This window comes from Colias philodice, chromosome 17 (assembly GCF_061535455.1).
Source record: "Colias philodice isolate Cphi_HAF_F1 chromosome 17, ilColPhil1 Martin Lab GWU primary, whole genome shotgun sequence".
Taxonomy (NCBI): Eukaryota; Metazoa; Arthropoda; class Insecta; order Lepidoptera; family Pieridae; genus Colias; species Colias philodice.
This window is the reverse complement of record NC_143102.1, coordinates 5,324,622-5,343,329: the sequence shown is the minus strand read 5'-3', so window position 1 is coordinate 5,343,329 and position 18,708 is coordinate 5,324,622. Positions and strand designations below refer to the sequence as shown.

Below are 18,708 nucleotides of genomic sequence, written 5' to 3'. Positions count from 1 at the left end.
TGAATGTACCACACATTCAAAACTATCCGTAGTCTATACGTGTCCTTTTATGAGTATTATTCTGATCCGTTTTTATGTGAAAATAGACATATTACACACGGCTAATTTGATTTGTTAAAACGAGTAAGTACCAAAATTTTACAATTAAATTCTTTGGTTTACTGAACTTGTGCTGAAAGGGTTATCGTATAATAATTATCGATATACATTAATATAAATTAGATTTAGATACATTTATTTCAAAGGATTTACAATTCACTTCTAACGTTTTAGAATAATATTATAAACTTGTACACCTTGACAAAAAGTAAAAAATTGCGGGTGAGTGGAGATTATTTTGTGCAATTAAATATAACGTCCTACGACGGTATGGTTGCGTTCGTAAGGAATGTTAACGGATTTAAAGCAACTAAATGTTACATCGATTGCATGAACAAAAATAAATATGAATCGAAGTTCATTTTAAAATTTAGTGAATTGATTTGAATTATGAATTGATTAAATAGTTAGTCCTTTTTTATATAAACATAATAATTAATTACCATTGTCAAATCAATTCTTATTAATTCATCCTGGACAGTTGTCGCTAACATTGGAAAATAAGTTAAAGGACCTTGTTAATTGCTATATTATTTGAATGATTATTTACTGCTAATTTTATATTAGCACTAAGGTGTATTCTTGCTCGAAGCAGAATACATAAATGTGGCCACTAGTCCTCGCAGGGGTTAGCCAGGTCAAATCCACCCTCGCAGGGTGTCTCTTAAGCATTTTTTGGCAGGCCCTACTTATTTCTAGTTACAAACATCCCTCGCGCAGCTGTCGCTCGCAGGGAAATGGTGCAAATATATATCGGCCCTCGCGGGGCTTTGATTACAACCGTCCCTCACGGAAAAGATGGTGCAAATATATATCAGCCCTCGCGGGGCTTTGATTACAACCGTCCCTCACGGAGAAATGGTGCAAATATATATCAGCCCTCGCGGGGCTTTGATTACAACAGTACCTCACGGAGACATGGTGCAAATATATATCAGCCCTCGCGGGGCTTTGATTACAACAGTACCTCACGGAGACATGGTGCAAATATATATCAGCCCTCGCGGGGCTTTGATTACAACAGTACCTCACGGAGACATGGTGCAAATATATATCAGCCCTCGCGGGGCTTTGATAACAACCGTCCCCACGGGGAAATGGTGCAAATATATATCAGCCCTCGCGGGGCTTTGATGGCGGTTGGTGCAAATATACAAAGGATTGATCATTAAAATGATCATAGATATTTGCTTTCGTCAACGAGGACCCACGAAAGAAGTTTTGGATATGACCGTATCGGATCTTCACTCTTCTAAGGTAGGTAGAAAAAGGTTTTGAAATCTACTTCACAGTGGGCAGTATAGTAATATGACCTAATAAATACAATAAAGGTTAGAGACGTCAAATAATGGGCGCATGAAATTGATACTTCGTATCCTAAAAGTTTACGCTTCAGGAATCAGGAAACCACCATTGGTTTACCAATTATGGAAATTGGAATTGACATGAAACATCGGAAGAGATTTTTTAATCGCAAAGCGATTGAATGTAACAAATGACGATTGATTACGTATAGTTGACCTCTCATAGGCCTATTTTAGTTGCCCGGTCTTGTAGGCAATTTATTTGACTCGTTTTTCAACCCATTTGACCTCATTATTGCACCCATGTGATTTTTCTTCAGGGCTCAAACAATAAATCACTGAGGGATTAGGATAATCGTTTGTTAGACAAGTTTCTTGTCATCCCACCAGGATTATTATATTGTATAATAAAGTTATATACAACTATTAACGTAAAACGTTTAAGTACTCAACGAATGCTGAGAATACTGACTGTTGAGTTACATAGGATAGAGGATAATTAATAACGGAAAGTCAATCTATCCAAACAAAAGCCTCTTATTATTAGATATTACTTGGAACCCCTACCCTAACGAGAAAGCTCTGCCAAATGACTGTTCATTTCTTTGCTTTGAGGGGGGGGGGGGGCAATAAATGAAATGCAGTAGGTACAGACTATACGGCTTTTAAAATATAAGTCTGGTAAGCGAACTAAACTTTGCTAGTTTAGTTCTTGCTATATCGCTGTCCGTGGCTGCCTCGCGTGTTTACGGATGAATAAAGTAATGTCCTGTCTTCGCATCCACAGCTAACTGTCCTATACTGTCATAATCTTAACACAGATTCATTGGACATAGCTCCCCACGAGCTCAGTTCTTCATTTTTGCACTCGCACAACTGTGGACAACACGAGAGCAATGCCTGCATTGGTAGCAGTTACAATCAAGGGCTAGCAAGGTAGGCTAGCCATATTACGGATGTTGGAATAACCGACTATATTTAGGGCAATTTTCTTTGTCCAGTGTAACGTTTACACTGTCGTAGCATTCCTACGGAACAAAGATGGGATCAGATCTGCATCCTTAATGAAGTTAATCGAAAGGAGATACTTTCAGACGACGATAGTATTCAAAATCCACCATATTCCTGAGCATAATAATGCATAGTTAAGCTTATAATCTCTCTTGCCATTATCCTGCAGCAGAATTCCTTGGCGATAATTTGTTCTCGTAATGCTGGGGCCACACTAACGTCTAACGTCTAATGCCCTTTATCGCGATAATTATTCCGATAATTTTTAAGGCGTTAAGTGGGTGGCTACACTTGAACGGTCAACGTGAATGCCGATTGTTGGCGATAAAAACGGCGTTAATTTTACTAAAATTCTAGCAAGATGGACGTAGTGTGACCGCTTCATTGCGTTAATTCTCGCGATAAAGCTATCGCCTCACCAAACGGCAATGTTAATGCCGTTGTTAAATAATACTGGCTACACCTAAAGTTAACGTCCATTATCGCGTTAATTATTGGCATTTCCCGTTAGTGTGGCCCCAGCATTAGAACGAGCGAGGTTGTTACGATAATATGAGAAATCCTGTCAGTTAGAGACCTGAACGACGCGATAGAGTACCGCTATTTCAGTAGTAGTAGCACCTAGAAGGGTGAAGGTATTCTGGAAAGCGGAACTGAAGGCCCGGTCAGCAGCACCAGCCACCTAATAGACCGTGTTCAGTGCTGCACCACTATAATCTGCAAAATGACTGACGGTATGAAAATGTGGAGTACATTTTCAAAATATCAAATGATATAGTTGGAATAAAAATCCTATTTGCCTCCGTCTACCCAAAAGACGTACGGAGTAGCTAGTAGTAGTTGGTTGAATTATAATAAGTATAGTTAAAATCCTTTATTACTGACTGGATAAATTTGGCTCTTTTCCTATCTGACGTTCATATAGCTGTTGACTGCCTAGTGTTATGCACAAACACTATTATAAATAAGTCACGTTATGTAGTCCCGACTCCCGAGACTTTCGGTATATAAGTTCTGATGTAAATCATAATTATATCTTAAAACTGAATTGATTAAAAGTAACGTACTTAGCTGTAGTAATTGCAGTTTTGGGACACAGATAAGCTCTTTATCATTTTAGTCTCTTGAGTTCAGTATATTTGTTTCCAGTACAGAGTTTATGACCTATCAGTTTTAAATAAATAATTCATGCATTGTACTGAAAGTACCAGCCATGTTTAGATTATGATTGCGACGTTGGCTCTAAACATTAAAAGATACCGCACGGTTTAGTTGGATGTTAAAAATCTGTATTATAATTTAAACCATTTACCTGTTTTGTTATTTTATTGCCTTATTCAAGGGGTGACCTTTTTAATTTACTTCTGACCCCAAAAGTAAGGACCAAGGTCTCTTCTTGTCCGCTTGTAGCAGGTTGGGTTAAAACTGTGTGAGTTGAGACATTTGGTAATTCTATGTTAAGATGATTCAATGATGCTTCTGCAGAGTTCTAATTGAATAAATAAAGGTTTGAGTTTGAGGTATTTTTGCCTCGTCGGGATCAGCTGTTGCTTCATTTTGTAAGTAACATCTAAATGCGTAATTGAAAGTCGTTACTGGCGCTTTCGCAGATTTACGCTAAAGATAGTGGAAATTGTAGTAACTTTAACTTTTCAAGCCCAAAAGGTTAACTAAGGTACGCTTGAACCAATCTCATAAGTTCTAATACTTTTAATCATTATGATTAACTTTTTGGTTCTTATTTGATTAACTTTTCATCTGGGATTGTTAATATATTATATAATATAAAAATTTGTGTGATTTATTAGTAGTATACTATCTGCACACCTTACTCTTTCAAATAAAGAAATAAGTAATTACTTATGTATTCAAATTCACATTGGCGTCACATTGTACACCAGGTGGGTAACAAGCAGGTCTCAATGAAGTAAGCTTCAAATTACGGTCAAGTGTTTAATAGCTGTGTTTTACCTGAAAATAAAACACATATTAAATACTTACCTATATTTGAAGCTTACACTTAACGTCCACCTGTTGTGGATTTCGACTCAATGAAAAAACATCCAGCGCCCGCACATTATCGTGCGCCCCGCCACCTGGTGGAGAGATGTGCGAGAGAGATAGCATATATACAACGGAAAGAGAGGGCAAAATAGGCGGAAAAAGCTAGGTGCCTTCTCAATGAAGTAAGCTTCAAATATAGGTAAGTATTTAATATGTGTTTTATTTTCAGGTAAAACACAGCTATTGTGGAAACATTTCCCAACGTATCGTAATTCTATGCAAGCGAGGGTAGTTGTGTAACCATGTTATAAGTCATGTGCTAAGAATGTTACGTTGTTTTAGGTCTTTTCTTTTTAGAGATTTAAGAGAGAAATGTTTGTACTGTAGTAGTACCAAATACTAGAAGAGACTGCAGTACTAAATAATATGATTAATTGAGAAATATTAACAAGATTTGATTGTAACAGTAAATAATTAGAAAATAATAAACTTAATAATTTTCTTTATAATACACGGAATGATATTGAGATGATTTTTTTACATTAAAACAAGTGTGAAGTGTTGTTAATTTTTTACAGGTTTGTACGCTTTTCATACCACATATTGTGGGCTAAATGACCCTTTTGAAATTACTCACTTTTACAGGGTACTCGAGATTCATAGCCGGATAAGGTTCAAATCATCCTTTTTTATGTTCTAGACGTGTGTGGGATTTTCGATTTAAATTTGAATAGAAATATTTAGGATTTTTAGTAAATTTAACGATCTCAAATCACTTATACGCCAAACATCTGTGTTAACATCACTCAATCAAATGCTATGGTAAATAATTATTTTAGACGAAAAAAAATTGTTCATTAATAGGGTTTTAATTTATTAGAAATTACATACTCCATTATCTTATTTGTTAAAAATATAACAAAGACAATAAAGTGATTCTATGTTATATAAAAGCACAATGAAGCAAGTCTTATTGCCAGACATGTAGTAATCAAAGGCTTTGGGAAAAAATACGGACGTTAGATTACAGTATTTTCTACTTTTGTCAATAATATATAACATCCCGAAAAGATAAAAGTGGACTTATATTGGTTTTTACAACGCTGGGGTATTTTTATAACGGATCAGCAATATTGTTTTAGTATGGTAAAACAAGGAAATTCGTTTCAATTGCCTGAAGGAAATATTTATTTATAAAACATATTAAAGATTACATACATGATCCAGTTAATCTTATAATGTAGTTACATGAAAATATAGAGCATGTTTATTAAATACCATTTGCTATAATTGCAAATAAGCCATCATACAAATTTTAAAAGTGTGAAATAAATAAAATACTTATAATTTTAAAAGTTTATTATGTGTTGCTACAATTGTATTCCATTTGGTTGTATATTTTATTTAACACAATCCGACCTAAGCTTTAGAAAGGTAAATGAAAGCCAGCGGATTAAGGGTTACCTTTAATTGTTTTTTGGATGGATCGTTTTCAGAGCTCTATGTAATATTGATTAGATGCAAATTTGCTAAACAAAAACCTTTTGACATTCAGTGTGGTTGTCCTTATTAACGTTAAAGTTTTTTCAAGAAGTACTCGGCCACATTAATTTTTATCAGATCAATTTTCATCGGTGTCAATATTTATTATCTTATATTCCCAACAGTCATTTATTAATCTCTAACAAGATCAGTATAAATAAATTTTCCTTAAAAACTATTTTCTACTGTCTAGCGCAGCGGATTTTTTTAACAAATCTCAGATTTAAAAGCCTCTAAACTCAACTTGACATTTCCAGAATCCATCGGGGATCGTCAATTGTTATAGAACAAAAAGAATTAGAAGTAAAAGACAGTTTGCCGTCAGCTAGGACCGTCAGTTTCATTTTGGCGTTAATTAACAACGGAAATCTTCATATTCGTACGTGTCTCATATTATGTAACGTCGGAGTTCACAAACGAGACTTTAACAAACTTATCCCTATAGGTACACGAAGACATGAAATACAGAATCCAAATTAAATCCAGTTGTATGAAGACATGATAAAACTGTTCTGTAAAGTACAAATGAGATCCTTTCATTCAAGACCTTGTTTTCAACCCTCTCATATCTCAAACGTCTGACAGAGTTCACACATGTTAAGTTTAAATATTGAATTTGTGTCAAATATTCCACCTCGTTTACCAAATTTCATAAATATCGAATCGGCGGTACACAAGTTATGAGCGAATATCAAATATATTCCTAACGGGAATCTGTATTTTCGTGGGAGCTAGCATCGTCATGAAAATGAGAATTTTAGGTAGGCTGGATTTTTATTAAGCCCTCATTCTGTTATGATCAGTATGCGGTTCAGGCTTATGAGCGACGGTTGAGATAATATTTAACTGTGCACGTAATATGTACCTAGAAAATTTAACTTATTATATTAACGAAAATATTTCTGCTTATTTTTTTAAATTATATTTTACTATACTAACTTATGAAAACATACATCTGGTATTGAATAGCACTGCCAATATAAATACGACTTAGCATCTGTGTACAATAGGAAACGAAACGAAACTTTGATGAGGGATACGATTGTTGTCAAGTTCATGATAATACGGTGACATATGCAAAATATGCCACTATAAAGAGGCAAGTACTTTAAGAGGGTTTAGACTCTACAGAATACACTGTAAAGAGGTAGTATTGGTAAAGCGCGATTCGATTTATACCGTTTTTATAGAATCTATTTTATACTGTTGCATGCTACTTTTTACACACGTTTTCTATTCTGATAAAAATGAGACAAAACACTGATAATAAACTGATAGCACTTGAACTTTTATATAATGAATACTAGCGGTCCGCCCCGGCTTCGCCCGTGGTACCTACATGTTTAAACTATCCTATCTCTCAAGTTGGATCGAACTGCACATGGTGTGCGAATTTTATTATAATCGGTTAAGTGGTTTAGGAGTCCATTGAGGACAAACATTGTGACACGAGATTTATATATATTAAGATAATTATATAAATAATATAATATCAGTGTTGTATTAAACGTTGAAATGTGTGAAGAACACAGAATGTTGGAAACGTTTGCCACAGGTTTGTTAATTGAAATGAATTATGTCACAAAGTATGATTATACAGAAGAGTATTCAAGCCTTGCCGTGAATGAAGCGTAGTGCATGCTATTTCAGTTGTTCTATACAAACCGGATGATTCTATTTATTTGAATACATACTTAAATCTTTAATTAATAGAGTTAAAAAAAATCTCAAATATATAAATGATCTCATCTCATCTGTGGTTTATTTATTTTTTAAAAATTATTTTTTTATGAACTTTTGTCTCTAATAATAATTAAGTATACTTAATTTGTCAAGGAAATATTTTTTGTTAAATAAAGCACAGCGTAAAACCAGTTTTGACCTCGTTAAAAATGTTTTGATTTTCCTTGATCAGGTTAAAGGTTTTTTTTTTTACTTATAAGTAGGTATAACGTATTATTTATTGTATGATACTTGGATGCATAGGCAGTATACCTACTCGTTTGAAAGCTAACTAAATAACAAAGAAACTATATTTCCCTACGAAACTTCTTACATAAGTAACTTCTTATAAATATATATTTAGATATCATCTTATAGACGGCATTATACGTATTAACCTTCATAAAATATTTATGAGAGTAAAAATCAATCACGTCGATAAAACAGACATGAATCTATTCTCTGACGTCATAACATTCATCTACTTGTGTCAATTAATTTAGATTTATCTTCCAATTCAGTAAGTACATGAAAAATCTTTTTAATATTGTTAATTTGAGTAATTAATATCCATTTGCATACCACTAGGTTGAACTATTAAAGTAAGTTATATCAAATTTCACTTTAACAGGATAAAGTGGATCTTAAAAGATTCTACGCAATCGTGGAAATTAGAACGAGTCATTATTATTAAAAGCTAAAAAGTGCCTACAAAGGCATCATGTGATAAAAATCCCTTTTGATCACATGATGGATATTATCTATAGATATTTGATATTTTCGCTACTTAAAATATTATTAATTATTGACTAATCACTGACTGATGTAACATTTCTATGAAACGAGTAGTACAAAATACTTCTCGATTATGAAAATATATCTGCCCCCCTAGTCAAGTGGCTTTCTGTTAGCGTAGCGTTCAATAGAATAGACTACGAATGTATGAGATTGACGTAGGCTGTAGATAAACGTATCTACAGGTTACGTCAATCTCATACATTCGTAGTCTATTCTATTGAACGCTACGCTAACAGAAAGCCACTTGACTAGGGGGGCTGATGTAAATTGAATTGTATGTGTTGTAATCGTGTATAAATTGTAGTGTGTTCGTTTGTTGTTGTCGTAGAATGTATTAGCCACGTAATATTGTAATTAAAACATCTGTAATTTAAACTACATTCTTGCAAATAAATATAATTTGAATTTGAATAAAATATGGTTTCGATTTTGTCAAAAAAATTAATTTAACATTATGATATGACAAAAACAGTACAGACATTTGAATTGTTGTAATTGTTATGATAACACTATTTTGTGTTTTGATTTTCTCTAGAGACATTTTTCGGATCCATATTGTAATACCGGCTCTAGCACTCAACGAAAGATGTTTTGAATCTAGGTTGCACATAGAACTTTGCTTTTCTCAAACCTGTGTGTTTCTAAGTTGATGTTTCTTAAAAAAAAAAATGTAAAATACCCCTTCAAAAATATTTTTTTCATTAAGAATAAATTGACAGAATTTAAACAAAAAGTACATGATCCAATATTGGGATAAGGGATCCATTGAAATGTTTAACTTTGAAGATATTTGACACGACGAAATTTAAGGGTTGTTAATGTGTAAAGGTATTCATGATATCGACAAAAGCTAGTCAAAGAATGTTTGCTCACATATCTACGGGATACACGAGATTACATAGAGTATAGACTATAGAGATGTAATTTGTATATCACTCAAGGGAAACTTAGTGTAGGATGATTGGCCGTAATTATCTAAATGAGCGCAGAACACAATATATTAAGTACACTACATATTCGGTTGTTACAGGTTCTCAATACCAATAATAATATGTACATACATCTATGTTGTATGGTTGGGTATTCTAAAAAATTCTAAAGCATTAGCGATAAATTATATTACGAATAATAGACTAGTCAATGCAAAAATATAATAACATAATATTTAATATATTTTCCACTTTTGCTATCAAAGCTAAATCGGTAAACGCCGAAAGGCAGAAAATCTATATCAGAAAACTATAAATTCTCGATCTGACCAATATGGAGCCGACCTTGATAATATTTAAAATGATAGACAATGATAAACATTGAATAATGAATACGTTAGTTTGTTCTTCAGTCGTGTCTATGTCGTAAAAAATTCAGAAAATGAAACAAGAATTTGTTTCTCATGGGAGTCGTAAAAAGTTTTTGAATTATGCATTTATAATTATCCACCCCAAGCTTGGTTGGTTTCCAATTATAATAATATTCTATAACTTATTAGGCTTTGTGATATCGTCAACATTCACATTGAACATCGTACAAAATTAATCAAGTCTTAATAATATTTCTCTACGTATAGGTAAGTGTTGTTAGCCTTCAAATAAGCCATTAAAGATCAACATTTTAGGCATAACATTAAGAACACATACATTTTGGTCTATATCAATGATTCATGCGATATTTCCAAGAAAAACAAATACATTAACGTAACTGTAAGACGGTAAGGGTGTAAGAATAATGGATATAGTCTATACGCTTACGAATTTATGAATTGAGACCCGTTCGCCGTTTTTGGGAACGTTAGTAAAAAATACTACATCACAATATCTAATCATTCGCTCTTCACATATGGTACCTACTTATATTATTGCTTTTCTTTGTTTATATAATAACACTGTTGACTGTAGAGACAACAAGGCCGTCCTATTGATTGTATGAAATGAGCTTTCAGCTTCAAGCATTGCAAGAACAGAAATCAATAACACAAGTTTCAAAGTGTGTTTGAATAAATTGTCGTTTTCATTGTTCAGCTTTATGTTAACTTTTAACGTAAAAATAAATATGTATTTTATATGACAATTCCATTTTCAATAGTAATTTTGTTTGTATGCTGCTCAAATCTATTTTCATTTTCACAAATTAATAATCGGGAAAAAATATTTACAAGTACTTGATATGTATATGTATATTTCATTATGGTACATAATTTGAAATATAGCATATTAAATCTGTAATTTATTACAAAATAAAATAGTGTATGTAGTCTACTTTACGTCTCGACTCTTTATAATAACTGAACGTGGATGCTACATAAAAATACTTTAGTAACAAAAGTATAGAAAATCCTACAAATGTATGCGAATAACAATATTAAAATAAGGCTCTAGCATAATTTTATCGTTATTACGGGAGTAAAATTATTCTTTACGACAGTTGTGCAATCTCTACAATCTCCGTTTACGTTCTTAGAATAAGTTTACAATGGCTATCAAACCGGGAACTATCTTTGATTTTCTTAATTTCTTTTAATAAAAAAAATAGTACTTCTAAGTTTTAACATAGTGAAAAGAAGGTTTTTTAACTCTGTAATGGTCTGGTTATAAGTTTTAATTATTCCTATTAGGATCTATTTGTATAGCAGCCAGCCAGCATAATGAAGTGTAACAAATATAAAAATTAAATGCACCAAGGCTGGCTCCAAGATGTTCGTTTGCAAAAATAGCGGACCTAAATCTGACTTCTGATATATATTGTATAGATCCCAGACATCCTATAGACAGATGTTGCCAACCAGTTTTGTGGTCCCCCTCCCCGTACCCCGGTAATTAAATATGGCATAGGTACAAAGAAAAAAATAAAAATTTCCAAAACATGCCGTGTGGGGTATCAAATGAAAGAGCTTATTGAGTAGATCACGAATATATAGCATACTATAACATTTCTTACACTTTCTCTAAGATTTTTTAGAAAATTTACGAAAATGCTCCATTTTTGAGTTAACTTTAAACCACTATAGATTGAAAACTCATGAATATATTTTTTAAATTATTATTTTAAATAATTAACAATAGTCCATTGTTAACGATTCAATATAATAGATATTGCATATAATAGAATCTGATAGCGTTTAAATCTGAAACATTGAACCGCTTTCGCGAAGATTTCCAAAATTAGAATTAAACCGGTTTGGGCTGTTTTTAATAATACTATTTTGTCTGTGTCTAATGAGAAACTTTCTTTTAGTCTAGACTAAAGTATATCCGATAATATGCAATGAAATTAATATATTTTGCTAGAAAAAAAATAATACAGGTTGTTATAAGTAATACTGTAGGTACTGGTGATATCTAGACTTAGACCTTTTATAGTTTAGTCCAGAATAGCCTTAGTATATGATATTATTATACAAGGTTAGCTAGACAGGGACATAGCAAATGAAGCGGGAAAATAGTTTATACAATAATTTTACATTCAGATTCAGATAGTAGTAGTCATTAGATAAAACTAGGAACTGATCGACTCCCCAAAGCTGAAATTATATCGTACCAACATTTAAAACGCGGAGGTTTCGCTATCTTTTACAATATTTTTACTCCTAAACCATGAAACTAGAAGTGTGTGAAGTAAAACTGAATTCTTAACGTTAGGTATATACCTACTGCAGTATAGCAATAAAGGAAGATCGTCTTATCATTATCAAAAATAAAGTATGTATTAAAGATATAAATTAATTTCTCTTTATTTAGAAATGCAATACTTTATGAATAAATCGCAATGCAAGTTGCTTATTACACAAAAGACAAAACCCACGAGATCCCGGTATGCCAACGCACTTAATTAGGGTTCCGCAGACTCATGGCAAAACAGAACCCTCATAAATTACTCATGTCACAACTATTTTATTTGGAGATCTAGCTTTATACTATACCTACTAACAGCTGTTTTCTTTTAGATAACCTCCAAGAGAGTACGTTTTGGAACTATTTTTTATATGGATAAAGTATATACCTCGTATCTTTCAGCTGTCTAAATAGTGTAAACACGTTAAATTGTTTGTTTGTGGTGAAACATAATGAATTAAGAAAGAGTAAATACTTAATAGATACTTATACTAGAGTTTAAGAATGTAACAATCCTATAGGATTGTTACAGAAACTATAAAGAAGTTAATAAACTATAAAGTTTTAAATAATGTTATAATATTTTTTGAGACTTTATATAGTTTAATGTTCAATGCCGAAGAAAATAGACTAATTAATTCGTTACACTTTATTAAGAAGTGAAAAATTTATTTGAAATTCTGTTCGGACTATATTCTACAAACTGTATTATTAATTTTACATTTCACAGCTCTATTATTATTTATGTAATTGACTTTCCTTCTCACAACACATAAATGTCAAGGAGTCATATTCATAACGTGTGCATAACAATATAGTTCATACTGTTAATAACTGTAACCTCAACCCATAATCCATACACGGCTATGATAGCTTCATGTTTACCTCCTTTAATAATGTTCCCGAGCGAATAAATCCAATAATATAGCGAAACATCGTAAACAAGAAAACAACCGGGGATATCAAATAACAAACAAAGTAATTAGATAAAACAGAAATATAATCCAGCTACAATGATTAATACTATCCTGGTAATAATATATTTGTACGTAGTTTATACCCAGTATATTATTACTAAGAGGCTGTGGTAACTTCATTGTAAAGCTATTTATCGGCAAAGTGGGAAGTTCACTTAGACGTTTTGCATGGCGTCACATCGTGTGTACTTTACGTATATTATGTACATTGTACCGATGTGTTTTAATTAAGGCCCCATTGTTCAAAATGTATGTTTCTAAATCATGGTTTTTGGATAGAAATCATCATATTTAAAATCCTAAAAAAATATATAGCACAGATAAACGTTTGATCTAGTGACTTTTTTGGATAAAAACACAATATTAAACATTTAACTCGATCAAAAAAAAATCAGAAGTAACATCGATTTTGAAAGCATAATCAGTTTTATGAGAATTAGGGGAACGCTATGTTTATGAAAATTTTACATTTAATTTACTAATCAGGTTTTACAGGGAAATTTTTGGATAGATTTATAATTTAGCCCTTATTTTTTTCTATATAAAATATAATACGTAAAATGCGACTCGCGCGCACCACGTCAGTGCCGCCAGAGTCCAGCCGGACGTCATCGAAGGAGGACCTGTGCTAGTTTTGCTCCCGACCACGTTGTAGTCGCCGCTCGCGTATTAGAACCGAGCGGCGAGTAAAACGGCGAGCACGTCACGGTATAAATAAATCAGTAGTTTGATTTTGTTTGTTATCCTAGGATTATTGTTGTAAATATAAATTAACTTCTTATTCTATACTATTAAACGAGCAATATTTGCATATTAATATATTTGTTTGTAAATACAGTGTGGAAATTTTCGATGGGCCCTGGGTGAAAGTACTAGAAATACTGGAGATAGCAAATTTCCTTTATTTTTAAAAAGAAATAGAACTGCATTCAAAGATTTTCAAAAATTCATTTTCTTCGACCGGGAATCGAAAGAACTATAAAATCCGTTGCGTAGTTACAAAAATTTAAGCGTACAAAGGGACATAGAGACATAGGGACAGTGAAAGCGACTTTGTTTTATATACTATGTAGTGATTTAAAAAAATTACCTTGTAAAATGTTTTAAAAATTACCTTGCCTGAGATCCTCTTTTATATGGGTTGTTGAATAGGAATAGCGGCAAAGTTTTTTTACCTTTCAGAAAAATTTGCTACCCCTAGTATTTCAAGTACTTTCCATTCAGGGCACATCGAAAGCTTCCACACTGTATATATACAAACAAATATATAAATATGCAAATTTTGCTCGTTTAATGGTATAGGATAAGTAGTAAATTTATTTATCAAATACATTCCTACGATAGCAAATAAAATCGAACTACTGATTTATTTATACTGTGGCGTATTCGCCCGCCTTCATAGGTCACCGGAGTTCATGCCGCGCCGGCTCCTGCGCAACGCGGGCGCGAGCCGTCTCAGTGCCTAAAATGCCTAAACTTTCAGTATAAGGGGCTCTTAACAATGTAATAAAATAATGGGTACCTTATTGCTTTTACTCCGTTCTTATAGAGATATAAATACATATATTATGTAAGAATTTATATTTCTATTTTTGGCCCTATACCACCGACGCTATTTCAATTGTAGATATTGTGAAAAATCGACCACTTAATAAACAATTTACATAATGGAGTTTCAATGTCCAAAATGTAGGTTAACTCTATTTAATATCAATCAATTCTATTTCAATATAATTTTAAGTTTTACCTACAATATTTTAATATTAGGTATTCATTAAGCTACGACATAATAAATTCGCTAGAAGTTTGAAGGTAAATGTAATTTAAGCAAAACCACAGGGCTAATTAGCGAAATATGCTTGCCGTTAAATTTCCTTCAGGATTTATGACTGAGCCGTAACTCCCCAGAGATTCATCCCATACATCATGCAAGCAAACATCGGACATCGGGACTTTTACAAGCGGCAAACAGAGTTGACCCAAATTTGGCTTTTGCAAACATTTGCCGACCAATTCGGAATTATATTTTCAGGGTTATATTTAACTCTTAACGTCATTATTGACTTAACTGTAGGTAATGTGGTGGTTCATATATTTCAATTGAATTGTAAGTATTATTAATTTATCTTTTTTATATTACTGGAAGTTAGAATAGTAATGCTACATTAATAATTGTCGATGGTGGCACAATGGAATAGATTCTATTCTATTCAATAGAATTTGGTCATGGTCATAAATTAAACATTTATTTATTTATTGGTACTTTTATACTATTACCACAGACTAATAATAATATACTACGTATCTATTACTGTTGCATGTATTAATTTCAAGAACACTTTATAGTTTTAAATATTAAAAATACAACAACAATTTGAGACGATGAAAGTTCTGACAACCTAAAAACTAGTAGGTATAATTATCTTGCAGCGTTCATGAATTTTACGATAATTAAAGAGTCCGTGTCGAGTTCAATGTAACTTGTATTAAAATGTGGTTCGCCAAGCTCGAATAATCCTATCTCGAGTTGTTTTCCTTCAATACTTTGACAAAATAATTGATTTTATCGGAACCTTCGTCCGATGGACAACTTTATCTATCGTTTCTAAAACGTTTCTACTCGGACAACCCGTTAATTAACTGAAATTCTATTCTATTTTATAGGGTAGTACCTAAACCGAGTTTGTAGTTGGTTGTTAGTTTCTTGTTCTGATACGCGATGAAGGTGAAAACTGAAAAGGCAATGCTAATATGCAATAGTTTGAAAATCACGCATCTCAATGTGACAAATAATAATCTAATATTTTTTTTAATAATCATTCTCTCATGTGCACTAATCACGATTATTTTTAGTTCGCGTTTCTGACTCTGAGTTTGCAAACGGATAGATTCGTATTATATTAAAAATAATATCAGTTTTAAAAATAATTAATTTATAAAAGATTGATAAATATATTGTATGTCATGCATAGTATGAAATAAAAACCTTCTTTTAATAATAATATCTTTCACATTAGGCATAAGCAGCAAAGATCAATTGCATCACATATCATTTGCTCTTTTGTTTTCTACTTGGCAGCAGATATAACCATAGTTAACTAGATTTCAACAATTCGCTGGTTAGATATAAAAGGTATGATCAAAGTCCTCACAAAGCACACCCAGCGAACTCCCTACGTGACTCAATTTAGTTTCACCAATTCAGGAAATTAAAAAATCTCTCACAAATTCAGCCCACTATCCCGGGTTGGTTAGTTCGCTTTGACGTCCTCCACTGAATACACAAATAAGAATTTTAAATAAACCTCACTTCAGCTAGTTAACTCTGCAGACTCAAGTTTTGATAGTTCGCTTTTACATTTTAATTTCCATTTCCCGCATTTCCATTTAGTGTTCTTTTGTAAGATGTTTTCAACTTTTACAAAAGCATTCTTTTTTTTATTCCCAACTTTAATATATAGGATTTTATATTTGTAATTATCACTCAGAAAACTTGTAATATTTTTTAAATTGTATTATAATGCGTTTTTAAAGCACTTATGTATAAAATACACAATTATTGGTAACCCTATCGTTAGACAACTATTTTAGGTATTTATCTTACCTGATGCACTGCTAGTCTCTGATAAATCACTATTTTCACGAGAAACACACCAGAACATTGTGCACATGTTTGCAATCGTATGGTGTTCCAAAAACTAAACTATTAGCCACGCAATGAATAATATTCATTAATATGCTACGTATCAATGCGATCCTTATAGGAACCTGTGACGAAGATAACTTATAAGTTGAAACACAAAGTATCGAGGTGTTTATTTTTGCATTGACGAATTTTTTAACAATTTTATTAAACTATTTGGTATTTAAAAAACACTTTATATGCAAAATGAGATTAATTTTACACAATTTACTTAATATACCAAGTTTCACACCATTTATTGAAAAAATCATGATTGATTTACAATAAGTGCGAACAAAGTATTCGTTTGGAGTCTTTCATTTACGTCAGTAATGAGTTTTGAATTAGGAACATTACAATTTTTTTTTTACATTCCGTGACTACAGCCAGCGTAAAAATAAAAATATTGTATGCATTCACACTGGCTAGTAGAGGTTTTTTTTTTAATGACCTGCAAAACATTTTTTATTAAAGGATCTAAGTAAAGATTCCATTGTTTTGATGTTTCAATCGATTTTATGTGTTTTAAAATTAAATAACCAGTTTTAAAAATAATCAATTTATAAAAGATTGATAAAAATATTGTTTCTCATGTATAATATGAAATAATAACCGATGAAAATATTATTTAAAATGCCACCTTTTGAGAGAAACCTCACGAAGTTTGTGTTTTGCTAGTGGGTAAAACAAAAAGTAAAAGGCTATTCATAAAATTTTTTTAGTTGTGGATACTTATAGAATCGATTCCAATCGAATTTTATAAAATAAATTGGGAGTTTTGTAAGTAAATAAAAAGTAACGGAAATAGAATTGACAGTCTCTGTTTAGAGTCATTATATCAATCATTATTAATCAGCTCAATCAGCAAAACTTTAATACTAGTAACTGCACTACGAATAATTTTATGGCATGGCACAATAAATGCCAAATGGCATATAGAAATGCACTAGACCATAATAATTAAAATTAGGGATGAATTTTAAGATACTATAGTTAGTTTTTTTAACCATCATCAAAAAGATAATTGTTTATAAACATTTCAAAAAAATATTTATTATTCCACCTGTGGTAGAGTCGGGCGGTCGATGCCTCTGTCTGCCGTTCCACCAGCAACCACAACACGGCATCATTCACAATCCATCCAATTACTTTTCAATAAACATAATTCAATAATTTAAAAAGAGATGCACATCCTCTACTCGCTTGTAGCTATATGAAAAAGTTAATTTGTATTCTTAAACAATAAAATAATATCAAGGTTTGTTTGTCGTAAGAAATTACGCGTGTCGACCTCACGTCTTCTTACGCATAGAAGAAAGTATATGATTAAGTTAAAGGCGGCATATTGTGAGCTACATACGCCCGCCCTCGACCGCGCTCTGCGCCGAACTGCGGAACATGGCATTGGCAGTGCTTTCCATTTTCAGCCAGATTTATGAGGAAAACTGGATAGTCTACAAATTATAATCCAGATTATTATGCAAGTTGATTGCTGTTATCATAAGTGTGTTTACTCGCTTCGCCAGCAACGGTTTTAACTGGCCCTCACAACGTTATATTTTACATCCGCAGTGTAATCATTACTTTGTTTTAATAAACTTTGTTTTATGAATTTCGGAAGATAAGAAGTTAGAAGTTTTCTACTTATCTTTATTCGTTATTACAAAAGGATAATATTTGCTCTTTGTAGCTATTTTTAAACGCAAGGTTATGATAATAGGTAAATATATGGCTCAACTTTCATTAAAATTCAGAATTACCTTTGTTTTTGTAATTATTAAGACGATACACAAAAAAAAATCCACTGCTTGGCGGGCGGAGTCTAATAGCTCGCTATCGCGAACGCGGGTGTGCGCGAAGTCATTCTTGCAAACTCGCCGCGCTGCCGCTGGCCGACTCGGGACAAACATGTATGGAGTCGTCATACAGTTATAATATTGTTATACATTTATTCAATTGTT

The 18,708-nt window shown here is 32.3% G+C and overlaps 1 protein-coding gene across 2 annotated transcripts in view; it reads right to left on the bottom strand.

The window, feature by feature from the left end:
* Positions 1-18,708, bottom strand: part of LOC149481074 (cytochrome b5 reductase 4) — a 66,089-nt gene that overhangs the window by 20,199 nt on the left and 27,182 nt on the right. Inside the window, exon 1 of one of the 2 annotated variants that reach the window (XM_089705849.1) lies at positions 17,811-18,145. The exons of the other annotated variant lie outside the window; for it this stretch is intronic. Within the exon in view, the coding sequence (XP_089561975.1) occupies positions 17,811-17,877 (67 nt within the window). The 5' untranslated portion in view covers positions 17,878-18,145. Of the gene's footprint in view, positions 1-17,810; positions 18,146-18,708 lie in introns of those variants that run through there. 2 annotated transcript variants of the gene reach the window in all.